Source organism: Euprymna scolopes, chromosome 43 (assembly GCF_053919585.1).
Source record: "Euprymna scolopes isolate OS-2025 chromosome 43, ASM5391958v1, whole genome shotgun sequence".
NCBI lineage: Eukaryota > Metazoa > Mollusca > Cephalopoda > Sepiida > Sepiolidae > Euprymna > Euprymna scolopes.
The window spans coordinates 17,213,307-17,232,875 of record NC_136524.1 but is presented as its reverse complement, the minus strand read 5'-3'; the positions used below and the strand labels follow the sequence as shown (position 1 = coordinate 17,232,875).

Here is a 19,569-nt window from a genome sequence, read left to right as displayed (position 1 = left end):
CTACAAAGCTACCATTAACCCATGCATGGCGTTATTGCCACACCTGGACTGGAGTATCTACTACTAGTCTCTCTCTCTTGGATAGGGTCCAAAAATCTTCAATCTAATAGGTCTCAATTAACTAAGCTCCAATCCTTGTCCAATTGCCTGTTTTATAAGTATTTTAATGGAATGTGTTCTGAAGAACTCGTTGACTTGTACCCCCTCTCAATGTATATATTCCTGACAAACCCGCTTAGCAACAAAATCACACCCCTTCACTGTTGAAGTTCTTAAATGCCAGAAAGTAGTCTAAGTTTCTTCCCTCAAACAGCTAGAATTTGGAATTTTCTGCTACTTGCTTCCTGTACTGTACTTATATACAAAAGTTTAAATGTAACAAATCAACATTTTATTTTCCTAGGCATGGTCCCAAATAGTAGCACCTCATGCCTTGTTAGGGGTGAAATGCATCGTCCCCCATAAGTGCACAGTGAACAAGGCATAAAAAAAGTATTAAGTTCAGCATTTGCTTTCCCACCCACCCCATTTAGCCCCAAAAGTCCCCAGGAGACGTCAAATCCTGGTGAAAATGAACAAACGGGGAATTGTAGGCCTTAACATATGTATATTAGAGTTCTGCATCATGTAAAAAAATCATCCCCCCCCCATTTAGCCCTAAAAGTCCCCAAGGCCTTAAAATATTTAAATTTGAGTTCAGCACCATGCAAAACTGCTAAATAGACATACACAGAAAATTTTGGAGAAATATAAAATAGTCCCAAAAAATGGAGTCCCTGGGGCACACCCAAGAGTTATCATGAAGTATATAGGCAAACAAAATTATATAGAAATCAATTAGTTACAACTTTTCAGAAAGTTTTATACAAAATTCAAGGCATCAATTTTTTTAAGCACCATAGTGCCAATTTTAGCCATTTTAACCCAAAAGGCACCTCCAGGGGCGGGGGGCAAACTGGAATTTTCCCGGGAAATCCTTTCTGTTACTTTTTTACTCATATCATGAACAGACAAGGTCCACCCTTTTTACACATATCATGACCAGACAAGGTCCACCCTCCTTTTTTCAGGGAATAAAAAAAAAAAAAAAGCAAGCAAAGACACCCGAATGGTGTAAAGAGTTTTATAGTTATTAAAACAGTTTTAGCTGCACCTCCATGTGACAAACCATTTTTACTGCTAAACACGTAGATTAGATTGACACATTGTAAGAATAGATGGACGTTTGATTTAATCTAAAATGGGTCAGCGATGAAATATCAAATCTGCCACAAGTCAATCATTTTAATTTCAATTAAATTTAAATTACCAAAATGGACATATTTTCAAGTGTCATTTTTATATCTTATTCACTTAATGTCAATCTTTTTCCTAGATAAATTTAAATATATTTTCAGTTATTGTTATAGAATCCTATGTTTCATTACTTTAAAATATTTTAATGTCTGATCCCATGAAATAAAATGTTATTTAATTTATTGTCTACGATATTTGAAAAATATAAACCTAGATTAGGAATATAATTTTGTTGATTTACTAGCTGCAGCCGCTTGGCACTGTCTGGAATGCATCGATATTAGTTTTTTAAGTTTTATTTATATTCACTTTTCAAACTTACACAGGAAAAGAATCCAAATTATAATTGTAGACACCTTTTATTATTTCTTTCAATTTAAAATAGGAGTTATTCTTGTTGATTTTGATTTTTAGGTCAGTATTTAAAAATGTGTCATTATCGGATTGTCTGGCCAAGTCATCTTTGAAAATAAATTATAACTATGTTATTATATTGCCAATACAAAAAAAAATAACAAATTAAAATTTGATTTTTCAGATGATTATAAAAATCGACAAGTTTATTATTTTTCAGATGGGGATTAATTATTTATATTATTTGGGTTCTTCTGACTACTGTTCTCATCTTGAGTGTTATTCTTTAAAACGTTTCAGATGTGTAACCTCTGACCTTCTTCAGGTGTATCTTGACCAACTCGGGAATCTCTGTCAAACTTGCAGATCTCTTGCAAGGAGCCGTGGCATAGTGGATAATGGATTTGGCAAAATTCAGTTGTTAGTTACACACTTCTGAAGGTTGAAGTTTCAATCCTCATTGTGAGCAACACTCAAAATTCAATTGCAAATTTCTTAGGATTTCTACCTAGTCATGACTGACAGAATGACAGCATGCTATCCCCATGGATTAAATCAAAGGTTTTGTTCAAAACTCCATGCAGATTGCCAAATTCTATGATACAACTGAAGAAGATCGGTTAAATTAACTAAAACGTTATGAAAATAATATTTAAAATCAGATTAATAGTCTGAATAATACAAATAATATGCAAATTAGTTTTATATGATAAAGATAAGCAGAAATACAATGTTCTGATATAAATCACATGTAAAAATAATACAAAATCTAGCACTTTATAAACATAAGAAATAATTGTAAATATGTATATAATGAATCTAGTTATATATATATATATATATATAATCAGAGAAAAGAAATTAAAACTAAGTTAAAATTGCCCTTTATATATATATATATATATATATATATATATATATATATATATATATATTAGTAACCTACTTGTTTCAAGTGTAAGGAAAATTTTTCATGGATAAGTATCAAGTTTCTGTTGAATGTAACCTTCTACTTCTTGAACCAATGCTAAAGATATTCCTGTAAGGGTTGTAGACATTAACAGTCATCTTAAGGCTACTTTAAACTCTTCACATACCCTATCTTCAACAATGCCTAGCCGGGGGAAAAAATGCAAAATAACTTTCATCATGCTGGTAAAACAATATAGCTACCTCTATTAACTAACCAATCCTCATTATATACTTCCCATCAATTGAGAGTGTCAGTGAAAATAACTTAGAAAATCAAGTATTTCTCTACCCATTTCAACCAGTTCTTATGGACTCACATTTCTAGCTGGCTTTATTCTGGTAGATTTTAAAACTAGGTTTGCTTATCCTTTCTGGGTACACTGTTTTGAGTAAGGTGTACTTAGGATTTGGTGATTAATCTCATCATACATATATCATCATTCGATTATCCATATTCTCATTAACTTTTAACCTCAACCATTTTTTTTTAAATCTTAATAAATGGCGACTCATCAGTATATAAAAATCATTTGAAAATTTCACTAACAAAGTTCGTTTTTTTTTCCAGTTTTATGCATGTCTTAAGAGAAGGTACAATTTTGATATAAGTTGAAAAATAAGTGACAAATAATTTGATACACAGTATGATGTGAAATAATTTAACACTAGTTTTAAAGACACTCTAAAGAAAAATATATAAATAAATAAATAAATAAAATGCATCTTTTTAAGATTATTGGTATTACTTTAGCTGGTGTAGGGTAAGTTAAAATTCAGAATTTCTGAAAATTAAATTTGATGCAGATAATTGTGTATTTGTCAAGGGTGAGTACTCGCACCCAAAATTTCCAACCTGCACCAAAATTTGAGTTTCAAAATCATCTAAGAAGCACTGGAACAATAATGAAAAAAAAAAAAAAAAAATTATAGCTTAAACATTTTGGAGGTAGATGGTATCAAAATGTTAGGCACTATTAAACCATAATTGACAACTTTCCTATAAAAGATTTTGAAATCAACTAAAATTTTAGATAGATGACCCAATTTACACAAGCTATAGTTTAAAATAAATTTAACATCCATACAAAATTGCTTCAAAAATGAGTATGCTCAGATGAGTGTTAAAATTTTGAGTTTGAGTTAATTTTGTGCAAATTAGAAATCTTGCTTTTGACATCAGCATTTAGCATTGATCGATGCTAAATTTTTTTTGCATGGAAATATTTGATATTCAAAAAAATTTAAAAGCTAAATTACATTAATGTAAACATTTTTTATGCACTTTCAAAGTCTAACAAGACACATTGTCTTTTTTAAAATCACAAAGAATTAAAATATGTTAACTTTCACATAAAATTTAAAAAAAAAAAATAAAATTAAAAGAATAAAACTAAATCCATTGGATAATTAGACCTACATAGCAATTAATTTGAGAAATCAATATTTGTTCCTGACTAGAAAAACTTTATCAACATAAAGTGGAATAGAATAGCTTTGGATACAGAAGACAAATGTAATTGAAGAATCATGTTTATAAATGTTCAAATTAATGATTATTATTGTGCAGACAATGTTGATAAAAGCTGAAGTACGAGTACATTTTTGAAGGACAGAAGTCATTTTTTTTTCTATCCAGCAATTCATACACAAAAAAGCAGGCATATCAATTTCTAGTTGGTTTGACCTTAATGCTTCCTCATCTAAAATGAACTATTTCTCAATCTGAGTGATGACAATTTTCTGATTGTGAAGGACAATTTTTTTTTTTTTTTTTTGAGGAGGGAGGCCCATAAATACAGAATAGAAAGTTTTATCTATATACATCATTGAAATGACAAAATTTTCTTTTTCTAATAAAATTTTAATAGGCAGACCCGGCCTTGTGTAGGATTAAACAAGGAACCTTCTGCCCTTCTGCCATAAACCTATATTACTTTTTCTTTCTACATTTTTATAATATTCAATTTTTGATGTTAGGCCAAGGACATATTCAACATTGAATCAATCAGTGTAATGATATTTTAACACCTTTGTGACACACCTGACATTTCCAAGAATTAATGAAGATCCCTGTGTATTTTAGAATCCCATATTATTATTTCTATTATTTTTTTTTAATACTATAATTTATGTTATTAAAAATAAAGTTGTTTAAAGCATACAGAAATTTGTATTCTGTTGATCACACTTTGCCCTGGCTTATTTATGTCTTCTGGGTTTAAACTGTGTTTTTTTTTATTTTTTAAAAGTATGTGTTGTTGACGAGATACCAAATATGATCACATGTCAGGTGCATGACTAATTAAAATTTACAGTATTTATAATGATTAAATATTGTAAATTATAGTGTAAATTTTATGCAGTCACATAATCACATCCCAAATACGTCTTATCATGCAAGTATGTTTAAAAAACTAGTTTTAAAATTAAATTTAATTCACACACAATCATTAAATTATAAGCATGCAATTATCAATGAACCGATTTACTATAAAACTAACAAATTTTAGTATTATTTTAATCTATTTCTATCCTACTTTCAAAGAAAACTATTCTCCTGGAAAAATCTTTCTTACCGGCATTTCATTACAAAGAAAATGTATCTACTTTAAATGTTTTCTTAAAAGTTTTTCCTTTCTTTCCCTAAAAAGAAAGGAAGTCAAAATATATTCCTACTAATGAAATAGTAGAAAGAAGAAACGAAAAAAATAGGACAGCTCGAATCAGATATGTCAGATGGATTGCTGGGTCTGACCTTGAAAAAGTCTACAAAATAAATTGATGTGCTAGATTATGTCTAGTAAAAAAAAAAACAAAAAAAAACTAAAACTTATTGTCACTGTGTTTTTGGATTGGACACACAACCTCAACACAATGTGCGGAGATTGTTTTATTTCTATTGAAAAGCAATGGACCTTTAGAATATTTAACATTGTATTATAGTAGATAATTGCTTTAGTTTGTATATTATTATTATATATGTTACTGGTGACATGAAAAGGTGGTGTAATTTACACATTTTAGTTTTTGATTCTTCATTATTTCAAGTTACTATTTATACTTTAACTCTTTCCAAGCAAAGCAGAGTTAACAAATTCAAAAGAATTTCAAAACAGTTACAGTCAAGTCTATATAAATTCTTAGCATTTCTCAACTCATCTCAGCTAGAAATAGGCATACATGCTGACTCATACATCTCTTATCTTTAAAATAAGATTACAAGTATAATTCAAGGCACAAATTCATGAAAACTGCAGAAACAACAGTTTTTCAGAAGCTCAGCTCTTGTTTTGTAAATTACATTTATTTGATATATGCAAAATAAAATGGAATTGAAACAGGACAGGAAGATGACAATACTAAGTCCTGAAAACTTCAACATTCTGGGGTATTTTAAATATAAATTTTAGTCACAAATCCAGTAAAACAGCAGCATACTGATTTTTAGGACATCAACTCCTAGTTTCAAAAATATTTTTGTCAATACAAAGTATACAAAAACGAAATTGAAAATAATCTAAAACACAAAAACTTAAAATAGCAACAAAATGTATACTTGTCAATTCTCAACATTTATTTGCATTTTACATACAACAACAACTTATACATTTGGTAATACTTCTGTCTCAGGCATTTAAAACAAAAGATTCAGACACCTTTTTGGGCACAGTCAGTAGTTGTTTCTTTTAATATTGCCAGAACGTTTACAAAAAATAATAAAAACATGCCAATTTACTGTACATATTTTTTAGAAAAAGAATTGCACAAAATAAAGGAAGCTGAATTGTTGATGATGAAAGAAGAATGGACCATTTTCGTGCTTGTGAAATAGATTCAAAGTATAAATTTCTCTTATAAGAAATAAAAGTATTCAAGAGGACCTTTGGATGATGAGGCTGCTGAGTTTGTCCAGAAGATTTCTTATTTATGATAACATCGGAGTAGAGGAAGGTGCTGGCATGATTACAATATGTAGGAGTGGATGGAGTAAATTCAAGGAACTGCTTCCATTACAGAAAAGTGTTACCATTATCAAACAACAAAGAGAAGAGTCTATTAGGCATGGTTTACAGTAGGCACAGCCAAAACGGAATGAGGGAATAAGTATTTTTTGACCAAGTTTCTCTTTAAAAATCTACCAAAAGTCAATATGAAATTTTCACTGTTCATTAAGTGAAGAATAAACTTTATAATGGTGTACTTTTTTTTATAATCGATATATATATATATATATATATATATATATATCCTACAAAACTCGTTTATTTGTGGATACAAATATGCTTAAAATAATTAGCCGAAACTGGACAAAATATATTGTATTGTGGGGAGGGTGAGTATTGTACATTTAAAAAAAAAATCTGATATGTGCACAGTTGTTATGGTTGAAAATCCGAAATTTGAATGAGTTTTATTTTTTATCTTTTGTGTTTTGAAGTGTGAAATTTGTTGAATATGTTAATAATAATTATTATCTTTAAAATTAGAAAAAAAAATTTACATATTTTCAATAAAAAAATATGCATCAGGTGTGCTTGAAAGCTAAATCACAAGGCAATATTATGAAAATAAACAAATATTTTACTTGTTTGAAATTTATGATTTAAACATATTTCAGAGTCAAACTCCATCCTCAGTATTTTGTACATCTTTTTTCTCCTTTTGTTTTTTCTTCTTTCTTGCCATGTTGTATAAAGTTGGAGAAAGAAAAGTCAGTTAAGATCTGCGCATTGTCTCTCATTGATTGCATTTTGAAATGCTGAAATGGTGCATTGCCTACGCGAAATTAAGTCACACCCCTGACATATATATTTTCATTATTTTTGTGAAAAACACTACTTTTAAATGTTTGAAAAATAAATTATTTTCTTTTAGTGAATCCAATATTGTTAATATACAATTAAATAGGAAATGCTTTGAAGAAGCGATACCAAAAAAAGTTTTAAAAAATCAATAAATAACTGCGCATTTTGCTGAAAATACAATAATTTTTTTCGGCAATTTCTTGTTAACTCACCTATGGTGAACCAAGTGTGATATTAGATGCAGGAGTTGTTTTCAACACATATGATGCCTAATATTCCCAAAATGGTCACCCATCTGGTACTGGCCAGCCTCATCATTGCTTAACTTCGGGGGTTATGTTTTTTTGTTTTTTTTTTTTACATGGGGATCACCACTTATCAAGGCCCGGGAGCCACTCTGGGATAAGGGTTATTTTGTGTACAATAATCAATGGGATAATATGGTAGTAATAGTTGGTATTGGAGATTTGATAAAGTGTCTTACTTAACGGGGCGATTAATCAGGAATTTGTTTATGTTGGACTTGAAGACATCCAAGTTGTAGTCAGGTGGGAAACAGGCAAACGGAAGAGAATTCCACAGGCATGCACTTCTCAGAAAAAAGCTATGTTCATGGAATCTACATTTTGATTTAGGCACAGATAAAGAGTGGGAGAAATTACTGACAGTGGTTTTAGCTAGATGGGGGTTTATCATGAAGGATTGGCGAGGGGGGCCAGGGATTGGAGCTTGGATGAGCACTTGCCATGAAAATAACGATAAAACAAAGACAGGCTCACAACGTCTCTTCTGTGGGAGAGAGGTTGCAGGGAAGAGAAGAGAGCATCCCCCACTAAGCCACAAAGTCTATTTTGTACTTTGTCAAGGCAGGATAGGCTGTTTTTTGAAGCTCCAGCCCAGATGTGGCAGCAGTACTCCATCTTTGGACGTACTTGGCTTTTATAGAGATAGAGAGTGAGATATCTCCTGGAGTGGTAGAAGAATCCCACCATTTCATAGCGGCCCGGGCAACAGACTTGATATATGTGTTCCATTTCAGATCAGGAGTAAAGGTCAAACCCAGGAGCTTGTCAAAACATGAAGCCTTCCCAAGACGAGAGCCATCCATTTCAATCCATGTAGGCAACAAATAATATATATATATATACATATATATATATATATATATATATCGCTTATGAAAAAAACAATTAGATTCTTCACTTAATCATCAAAATACATCACTAAATGTAGTTTATTTAGTCCCATCCAAGCCTCCATAGTTTGTTTTAAACTATCATTAAATTTTAGTGTTTTTTAAATTTTGTTATTCATATCCATAGAGTGATATAAAAAGTTGGAATTATTTGAAATTTAGGTGTATATTATATTTTTGAATATTCTTATAGCAAATCATCCTAAATCTTATTTAGACAAAAAAAAATTAATTGATTCAAAAACTTTAAAAAAAATATTTAAATGTTTTATCAATCAAGAAAAAAAATGGCAGTGAATGTAATTTTGGAAAATTTTAAATTTAAATTTCTATTAAAAATAGTAGAAAAAGTTTTATATTATTCTGCTTTTCACATGATAAAAACCAGGCTTTTATCTTTCTGGAAAAAAATAAGTTGTTCAAGAATGGATTTTAATTTGCTTGAAAAAAATCAACTACTTGTTTATTTTTCAATTTTTTGGCCATGCCTACTTTACATGAGGATTTGTAGAAGTGAAACTTCTTCATGGACATGAGCTGTATGTAAAGAAATTATACATGAATAGCATGTGAATATGAGTATTTAAAAAATGGGCTTATATCTGATCTCAAAAGAAGATTAAATCTGGACAGTACAGAGAGATATATGCAGAACAGGAGACTTTGTTAGTTCGGTCACATGAGAATGATATCTACAGATTAATTTGGAAGTTGAGTTCTAAAAGCCATCTAACACATAAACTCCTAGAACTGACTTTCATTTCAAATCTAAAACAGAAAATATATATCCAGTTTATTAAAATGACTAAAAATCGTAAGAATATAAAAAATGGTTTGAAATCTAGTCAGGGTGATCTTTTCTTACAGAAGAGACACAGTTAATCTCTCTATAATAATTTCCATGGAACGTACTCAACCGAGATCCAATCTCTGGTTCCTCTTGTAATGCATTCAGAGCAAGAACTTGTCTTGCTATCACAATCAAAAATTACTTTCCTTTCTTCTTCTAAGATGTACATAGCATCAGTGAAATTTCCATAAACAGTTTATTTGCGAGAAACTCCCATCTGCGAAACACATTACCACGGAGACTGCCTCTGTATACTACAAGATGTTAGTCAACAAATACTCGTATTCAAATGTAGTTCATTCCTTTCATCATTTTTAATCTTCTCATAATATTCTTTACCTTTCAACTGATATCATTAAACCTATCTCAACTGTTGTATATCTACAAACCTAAGAACTTATTCTTTCAATGTGGCCTAAACAACAAAGTCTTCTTCACACACCTCCCTAAACTATTTAATCTTCCACTGGTCATCAGATTTAGACCAATCTTTAGGACTTGTGTCACAAAGCCATCATATCATTCTCATATCCATTTTTCCATGCAACACATATCTTCAACCCTCACTGACTTCCATGCATCATCACACTGCCCATCTTTGACCAAGTAGATAATTATTAATGCTAACTGCAGATATGGAATAAAAACTAATAAGAGATATTTGTGAAATACTGTAATGTTAGCCAATTTGGAGAGGAGGGATATGTTTATCTCCCTGAATAGGGTGGAGGAGGAGTGGATTTTCCCCATGATTTTTTGTCTTTTGGTCATGTGACATGCGTATTAATCACACATTTTGGTAACAATTATCCTTTTTTCTAGATATTTGCAAAGCTTTCGGCAAATCCATAGTTTTCCAGTTGCAACCAATCTGTAAATTATTGATCTCATTGTGTCAGGCATGAATGTATTCTTAAATATTAGTAAGATTGAATTTTTCTCATTTATAGGAATAATATGGGAATTATGGAAGCATAAATAGCACATAATCACAGTTGATTTTGATCCCAAATTGAAGCGTTGGTATCCTCAATAGCAACATACGGAGCAGAATGTGGAGTATTAAAGAAAGTCGACAGGAGGAAAATTGCTGCTTTTGAATTGTGGTGCTACTGTATGTGTAAGATGAGTGAACAAATGTACAAACAAAATAGGTTCTGGAGAAGATTGGACCATGCTGAAGACTGCGGGACAATTAACATCAGGAAATTGTGATTTTTGGGACACGTGAACAGAACAGACAGCCTAATAAAAGATCTGCTCTTTGATACAACCCCTGGCAAAAGAGGGCATGGAAGACCAAAAATAAGAATGGCAAACAATGTAAAGTACATTGTAGACATTCATGGTTGAGTTGCTCAGAATGGCGCAGAACCGGAGTCAATGGCGACGATTCATGAAGACTGCCACGGCTGGTCAGTAATGACCATTCCATCAAAGAGAGAGAGAGATTGAGTGTTATATTTGGTTCACGCATATTTGCAATATTTTTTTATTTGCTAGAAAGTTTCAGTAAAGGTTTCTTTGAAGTCAAAATTCAATCCGATGAAGAACTACATTCTGATAGGTTAATGGAATTTTAATTTCAAAAAAATTGCAAAGGTTACCGATTTAGTGGCAAGTATGGAGGGAGGAGAGGCAAAACATCATCTTGTATTTGAATCATTTAAACTATTAATCAAAACTTTTATTGGGTAGCAAAAGGAAAAAAATTCTCTTAGCACCCATAGTCCAAGCAATAAAACCAAATTGCATTTTATCCATGTTTATTTGTTGCTTATTATTTCAAAAGTTTCATAAAATAGTTTTATAGAATTTATAAATTTTCCATGTATACCCATTGAGATTACAGAATCAGACTTATAATCTGACTCTGATATACCTATTGAATATTGAAAGATTTTAAAATAAGGAGTCAGAGTGGGATATTTGTGAATTTTAGGAATCAGAATTAATATCTTCAGATTCCGTAACTCTGAATTGAGGTTGTCGTGGTTTGCCAGCTAACCACCTCCATGTTGTAAACAAAATCATGTCCCCACCTGAAACTTGATACTATGCCACAACCACAGGAGCTAAACAATAGCAATGACTGTTTTCAAACAATAAAGAAAAAACTCAAAAGGTCCATCTTTCATTAACTAAACAAAAACAAATGACTTATTTCAAACCTAGATTAAAATAAATACAGTTAATAAACACCGGACACTTAACTGTAAGTGATATGGTGCGAAATTAATTATAGTCATTTGTTGTCTAGCGACATCATCACTAGCTGTAGAGCCTAGACCACACACAGTTCTCTATAAAGCTAGCAGCTTCCACAGCAAATCAGTTTAGCTCAGGAGCTAGGAGTATTCCCATCTTTACTTGATTTGAGTCAAGTTGGCGGACCCAGTCGCTGAGGAGATCAGGGGTGGCAGAACACAATGCACAATCCACTCCCTATTGCTATCTGGCCGCTGGTGATTCCCCTTCACAGCCTGCCACTCCAGCTCACTCCTGCATCTTCTAGCAACTCCAGCTACCCATTTCAGTGCCCACTAACTTCCGGCTACCCATTCCTACTTTAAGGACACAAATATCTCAACCTCGCAAGACACCCGTACTCACTCCAGTGGATTCTAAATCCATTTGGCATATATTTTACCTATTTTCCTGGTAAAAATAACATACAATACACATCGTCTTTAACTGAACATCTGTGTCATCCTTTGTGTGTGTGTGTCTGTTACCTCTTTGCCTTGTGTCTATCTTTATTATTAGTTGCATAATTGATTGGCATGTTCATACCGCCTTTCGCCTCTCTGCACCAAGGTAATCACTTGTAAATGATTTCATTTTTATTTTTTAATTAATAGCAGGATCATTAGTTTAGTTTTGCCATCAATCTTTTATAAAATGTGGTTTTAAATTCAATCCTATTTCAGTCATCCAAATTATTTAGAGTGAAATGGATTTATCTGAAATTATTTCTATTTAAAACATGTAAAGAAGAATAACATTGTCATATCAAGTTTCATGAGATGTGAAACGCCAAAATGAAAACTAGGCTGGAAAAATATAGTTGTCAATTTTATAAACAAGTTAAAGAACAGTGGCTCGACTTCAGTTCATAATTTATTGTTTAATTGATGAGAAACCAGTTTGTTTTATTTTTTAATAATACAAAAATAAAATTAAATTATTCAATTTTAACTAAGATGAAAAAGTTTAGTTTGTCACATAACCAAAATAGAATTCCTGAAATTGCAAGAATTTTCTGAGTCTTTAGTGTAAGATATTTTATCTCACCTGTTTTTTTTGCTCCAAGATAGTGGCAAAAAATTAACAAAACAATTACAACAAAGCATATCTTTGATATTCGATTCAAAGTTTTTGTATTCTTCGTTGCAAAAAGGAAACACCCATTTTGCCTGTAAATAAAGCTTGTAACAATGTTAAAAGGTAATAGCTCTTATTTTCATCGGGAATTGGTATCCAGGTACCACACTGTTTGAAGATTGGATTAATTGCAGCCGTTTGAAGAGGGTTGGTATGATGCCATCTGATGAAAAGATTCAATTTCTGACTCGAGTCGATATTACAGAAGTTCATAATTAATGTTCATTTGTAGGAAAAGTCATTCATGACAAGTCGATAATTCTGACTATAAAAATATTTCTGGGAGACCTATATAATAATAACTTAGCCTTATCATTTAGGCTTTAAAATAAAGTCTCAAGGAGACAAAAAGTTAGGTGTCCAAATTGCCTGATATCCAGACAGAGTTGAGTTCCATTCCATCCTTCTTTCTTGTTCGACTGTTTGTCTGGAACTCCATGAAAGGCAATCAAAAAGATCCACCAAGCACATCACTGGCGGTTAAAAACATTGACCAATTTGATTGGTCTAAACATAGACAGTGGGTAGCCAAATCAGCCAATGAAGGGCTTGCTTATAATTTGTAGAATTTCTCACATTAGCAAAATTTAACATTTTCTCCTATTGACAGAGGACGGAAATAGGACACTTGAATCTCAGCCCAAAAGACGGGAATATTTTCATTCAGTTTGGGAATAAAAATACCTGAATAATTCCATTGGCCCTCCTTCACAAAATGGTAAATCTCAGGCAACAGGGGTTTACAAAAGGGAACAACAGAACAGATACTACAAATTAATCCCAGTGTGAAGACTAGAAAAGCATCGTTTGTTTTTTATCAGAGTGCAAAATTAGACACAAGATTGGGGCAGCTGAACTTTTTTTGCATCTAAGAGGAGCTTTGAAAAAAAAATCAAGCTGATGAGAGCACCTCAGACAATTCCTTTATTAGACTGAGGCAGCATCTAAAATTGACCCTAGGTTTTAACTTTACTCACATCGGTACGTTTTTAGTACTTGAAATAATTTTCTCTCACAGACAGCGGTAAGTTAGACACAAAATCATTTTTATAGTGGGAATTCAGTTACATAAAAAAAGAGAAAGGAGGGGTATTCTGGATGTGTACAAAAATAATCGTGTTGTTATTCATCAGTAAGGGTATCTCAAGCGACAAACTATTTCTTTTTCAAAGAGTATGGCCTTCCTGATCGAGGAAAACATACAGAGATTCATTTGGGTCAGAATCAATGATACCATACCTCCTGGACCCAACTACTAGTACAGGTAATATAGCAGGTACTGTCTTATACATAAATGATAATTTGATTAGCTATATCGATACCGTCGGGTTTTAAAAGGTGTTGAAAATCCGGTTGACATTTCAACTTCATCCTTATATATACAATACCACTTCCTCTGTTTGTTCATGAACTCCTAGAGTCTTGGAAACAGTGTACAGAAGTCCTTACGTATATTTCATTTTTATATTAAAAAAAAAAGATGCAACATTATCCTAGGGTCATTACATTCGCAATTGACATCCATAAAAGAAGGAATACGTTTTAGTTCAATTAAAAAAAAAAATACGAATAGAAATGTTAAGCGATTCATGGCATGGAGCAAGAATTCACAATGAAAGGGCTTATATTGATTCATACGAAATGCTAGCGTGTCTTGAGGGGTGGAGGTAAAACTATAAATTTATAGAAAATTATTTCAATAAATGTCACATTACCGAAACCCACTAGCACACGTTTAGAACTTCCAGTCCTAAATTGAATTTTTTTTTTTTTTTTTTTAAGCCGATATGGCGTTATATGCTGGAATACGACCTAGCGTAGGTTGTGGCTAGGATCAAAAGGACATTTGGTTCCTCCTTTATTCAATCCCGGAGCTTGCTGCTAGTATATATATTTAGGTTAGTTAATTTTTTTTTTTTTAAATCCCTACAAATGAATAAAATAAAGAAGTAGACTATTTTTGAATGGCTCTGAACAACATTTGATGTAGTGTTATAGTGTACATTATTATATTGTCAGCTGTACAGCTTTTTTTTTTCTTTTTCTTTTTTTTAAGAAACGACTGCCGTATTTTTGGCTAAGAAGAGCAAAGTGTATCATCAGATCAGATACTGTTCTGTTCTGATGCTATTGCTACGCTTCATGTTTTCTGTCAGTGGAGAAATTATTCTAGACTGAGGCAATTTTATTTTTGTGTGCCCATTTTCGAGGAGCAGAATAATCACATATTAAGAACACACCGTCGTGGGCCTAAATTTGCCCTCGTGGCGGGGAGGGGGGTAAATAAAGACTTTACTGTAAATAACCTATTGAAAACAGTCCCAAAATAAAAGCAAAATAAAATATATTTTTGCAAAATTCTAAATTTTTACTTAATATTTAAGATAAAGAAAAAGTTAAAGGGGGGGGGGCGATTGTTCGTTACCTAGCATGTATCACCTTGATTGACCCGATATGCGAATTTAGATATCAGCCGGTTGACCTCTACACATTTCGAAAATTAGGGTTCATGAAATGATACTAACAATCATAATAATGAAATTGCTTTATACTTTTTTAATCAAAATGTTTTAAGGTAGATTAGTTTAGAGTGTATGTTATTACATTTATGGGAATAGACACTTAAACCTTTAGTGCTTCTTCTCTGTCCAGTCAAGAAATAAAATCCGAAAGTACCTGCTTATTAAAGAGTGCCCCCAAAATAGTTTTTTTTTGTTTTTTTTGACCTTGTGTTCAACCTTGACACACCTTTTCATATGAACTTTTTACCTGGAAATTAATTTGTTAAGATATGGAATTAATTGGGTACGATAGGGGATTGTGTGTGTGTGTGTGTGTGTGTGTGTGTGTGTGTGTGTGTGTGTGTGTGTGTTTTATCCGCACCTTTAAACCAGTGCGGAGTGTGCTAGGGCGGAAACCAAAGTCCCCCAAAATATACAAAATAGTTTAAGTACATTCTCAAAAAGTGAAACGTTTGTGAACGACTAAAATAGTCGAATAAACTGGAAAATAGTTTCAAACAGGGTTATATAATCAGGGTTATATAATCAAGTAACTAGAAAACTGTTAAAAAAATAAATAATAATTAAAAAAAAAAAAAAAAAAAAAAAACAATGTTCAATACACTTTCTTTGAATTTATCCGATGGAACAAACCAAACGTATATTCATTCGTAGCTCAACTGCATAGATAACTATTTTTTTTTTTAATGTAGAATTCTAACTTTGTAATGTCTTAATCAAATAAAGTCAAATGTACGCGTTAAAGGTGCCCAAATGTTCCAGAAATTAACCCGAAAGTTGATTACGTAAGTAAACAACAAAAATCAGGTAAGAGTAATTGGATGTATTCGGTGCGGCTTAATATCGTATTTCATTAATGTAAGTATAGTTAGTATAAAAACGTAATTACATATCTTCGAAAAGCACACAAGAAAGACACAAGAAACAATAAAACAAAACTAATGATGAACTTAGAATGGGTTATCATTATTGTTAATACATTTCATTGCGGAAGATGTATTTATGGCAAATTAAACTGTTACTTTACAATAAGATAAAAGAAAAACACTATATGCAATAGGAGAGGCACAATCATCATAGGTAATCAGACGAATTCATTACAATTATTTTTTTCTTTTTCATGAAACATTTATAGTCTGAACAGTGAACATTCTGAAATATCAATTTAAATAATTTGGACATAAAAAAATAGTATTCCTAAAATATATAGGCGAAGGCAGGGTTAGACAGAGGGTTAGTTCCCAAAAAGAGGCACTCTGGATAGGAACAAAAATAAAAATTGTTTCAGTCGCGAAGGATTTCTCCTTCACTGACCGAGGACAGAAAAGGTGAAGTGTAGCATCAGAACAGATACTACACTGTGAATCTTGACCCGAAGTCATAGAAATGTTTACTCACAATACTTATAAACGCTCCCATCCTCACAAGGGTAAAGTTAGACACGAGGTTTAGCTTTAATGTGGGGGAGGAGAGCAAACGCCATAAAAAAAGAACAGTTAACATGGAGAAATTCCGTATTTACTTGTCTCCCTATGAAGGCAAAGTTAGACTGAAGATTTTTTTTTTAATCGTGGCGATAAAAATGACGCATTCAGGATCGAGAACAAAAAGAAAGACTTCTTCAGTCTAGAAGGATTTCTCCTCTTCTGACAAAGAGGACAGACACTACACTTTATTCCCAACTAAAGCCATCTCTCGCCGTCCCTATTGTTTCTTCCTTCCTATGAGGGCAAAGTCAAACACAATGTCGATGTTTAATGTGAATGTGGGGTAGCCCACCCGGGCCACCCCAGCTTAGCGAGAAAATTAAAAAAAAAAAAAAAAAAAAAAATGACTCAGTCTAGGAGTACCTCCTCTCCTATCGATAGAACAGATAATACACTTCGGTCCTGGATTGGCCAGATAGTCTCTGAACAATTCAAATAAATATCTGCGAAATAAGGAATATTATATAACGTGATGAGATTTTCTTTAAAGTTAGAAATAATTTCTCTCTGTGGAATAATGAAGGTTTTGCGTTTTGGGACCAAAGTCCAAGAAGGAAAAGAATACAAATAAGTTGTGTTCTTAGAATATTGCGTACAACCGGCCCTTAGCGGTGCCGGGTTTTATTTTATTCATCGGAAAGAGAGAAGAGATTACACGAGGAAGAATATATATATATATATATATATATATATATATATATATATATATAGCAATGGAACCTTACTACTAATTTAAAACGGGATCCAATATATTCGCCTACCTTCTTTTTGTGGTATATCAACGTTCACGGAGTTTTCTTTGTCATTGACTGAGTTATTTTCCTGTTGGTTCGTGCGTTCTTTCTTAACACTGTCGTCAGCATTCATAGCAGAAATTCCGGCCATGAGTTTAGGTCGTTTGCGAGTTGTTTCATCAAACTAGCACGTGTGAGGCTTAACAATATCGAAATACTCTCGAACCCGGTACTCTCAATGACCGGTTTACAAAATTTAATTAGAGATTCAAATTAAATATACAAGATTTTTAATTATCGAATATAAAAGTGTGTTAAATTGCATTTATCTATTTGGTTTTTGGCGTTCTACTGTGTAAATACGGATTTCGCTCTCTGCTTAGAGAATACGGCATGACCTAATGAAGGTCATCTTCAGGACATGATCAGGTTATTTACATAATATCACAGGAAAATGTAAATCGTTATCAGTTCCCACCCCCTTAAAAATACTGTTTGTTTTTGCTAGGAATATAGTATTACTGAGAAATCAAATACGTATGAAAATAAAAGTTATAGTCTCTTTATAGCAATTTATGTGGCTAAATATATTCTAAAATATCTATCTATCTCTTTCTCTCTCTCTCTCTCTATCTATTTATCTATCTATCTATATATATATAGATAGATAGATCTATCTATCTATATATATATATATATATATATATATATATATATATATATAGATAGATAGATAGACAGATAGATAGATAGACAGAGAGATAATTATTACATAGCTAGATAGATCAATTACTTTCATAACTTTCTCTCTCTCTCTCTCTCTCTCTCTCTCTCTCTCTATATATATATATATATATATATATATATATATATATATATATATATATATATAATAAAGCTAAACGCGTGCGCGCGCGTGTGTGTTTCTGTACACGAATAGGCTCCTCTATGGTTGTGTATTATAGAAAACTGACCACGTACGATAATAGAAGAGGTATTAAGGATCAAAAACGCGTATGTTTCATTTTGAACAGCAGTGGTTTATTAAAATTGTGGGGTCTGTGTATGCGCTTGGCCCCCAAAGTATGGAAATAAAAAAATTAAAAATAAAACTTTTACAAGGGTTTTTGACATAAGAATACTTTGATAAGTATGTTTCAGCTTGAACAGAGATAGTATAATAAAATTGTGGGGTCTACATTTGCGCCTAGCCTCCATAGAATGAAAATATCACAAAATTTAATAAGGTTTTTTAATATAGATCCACAGAAGAATATTGTGATTAGCGTGTTTCAGTTGGAACAGGTGTGGTAAAATAACATTATGAAGTCTATCTGGCTTTCATGGAAGGGTTTTAAATTTTTTTTACTAAAATATAGTTTAAGAAAAATAAGTTTTTGTATATATATATATGAGCAAATAGTTTGTAGTGGACTGGTGGATATATTATACATATCCCCCCCCCCAGTCGTACAAAATAGGAAAAAATGAATTGAATTGAGAAAGGAACGAACAACGCGTTTATTGAAATAAACAAACTAGAATTTATTTTGTGAAGAAACAAATGAAAGAAAAGTGTACGTGTTTAGTTTGGCGCGCATCTCTCACTGTTAGCTGGTGAGAGGGAAAGTCTATTGTTGTAGAGAGAGAGAGAGAGAGAGTGAGAAAGTCAATCCAGGCCATGGAAAGACAAAGTGTGTATGTACTATCTGTTGGCTCTTGCCCCACACATGGTAGCAGTGGACGTGAGGCACGCGGGCACATGCCCCGGAGGAAGCAGTTGGTCTGTCGACCTCCTAGGTCAGGAGCTGAATCAAAAAGAAGAAAACAGCTCAGGTCTCTTGCTTTTGTAGTTGTTTCCGGTGGTCATTTGCGCATATGTGGATTCCCTTTGAAAGGGGAAGTGAGTTGTCCATGTGTGCGTACGTGTGCGCGTACACGTGTGTATGTTAGCATGTGTGTATGCACGT

The 19,569-nt window shown here is 32.2% G+C and overlaps 1 protein-coding gene across 1 annotated transcript in view; it reads right to left on the bottom strand.

The window, feature by feature from the left end:
* LOC145268216 (clustered mitochondria protein homolog) overlaps window positions 1–18,055 on the bottom strand; it is a 138,885-nt gene extending 120,830 nt beyond the window's left edge. The window contains exon 1 of the mRNA XM_080123518.1: window positions 17,627–18,055. Coding sequence (XP_079979644.1) covers window positions 17,627–17,750 — 124 coding nt within the window. The 5' untranslated portion in view covers window positions 17,751–18,055. The remainder of the gene's footprint in view (window positions 1–17,626) is intronic.
* Between the last annotated feature and the right edge of the window lie 1,514 nt (window positions 18,056–19,569).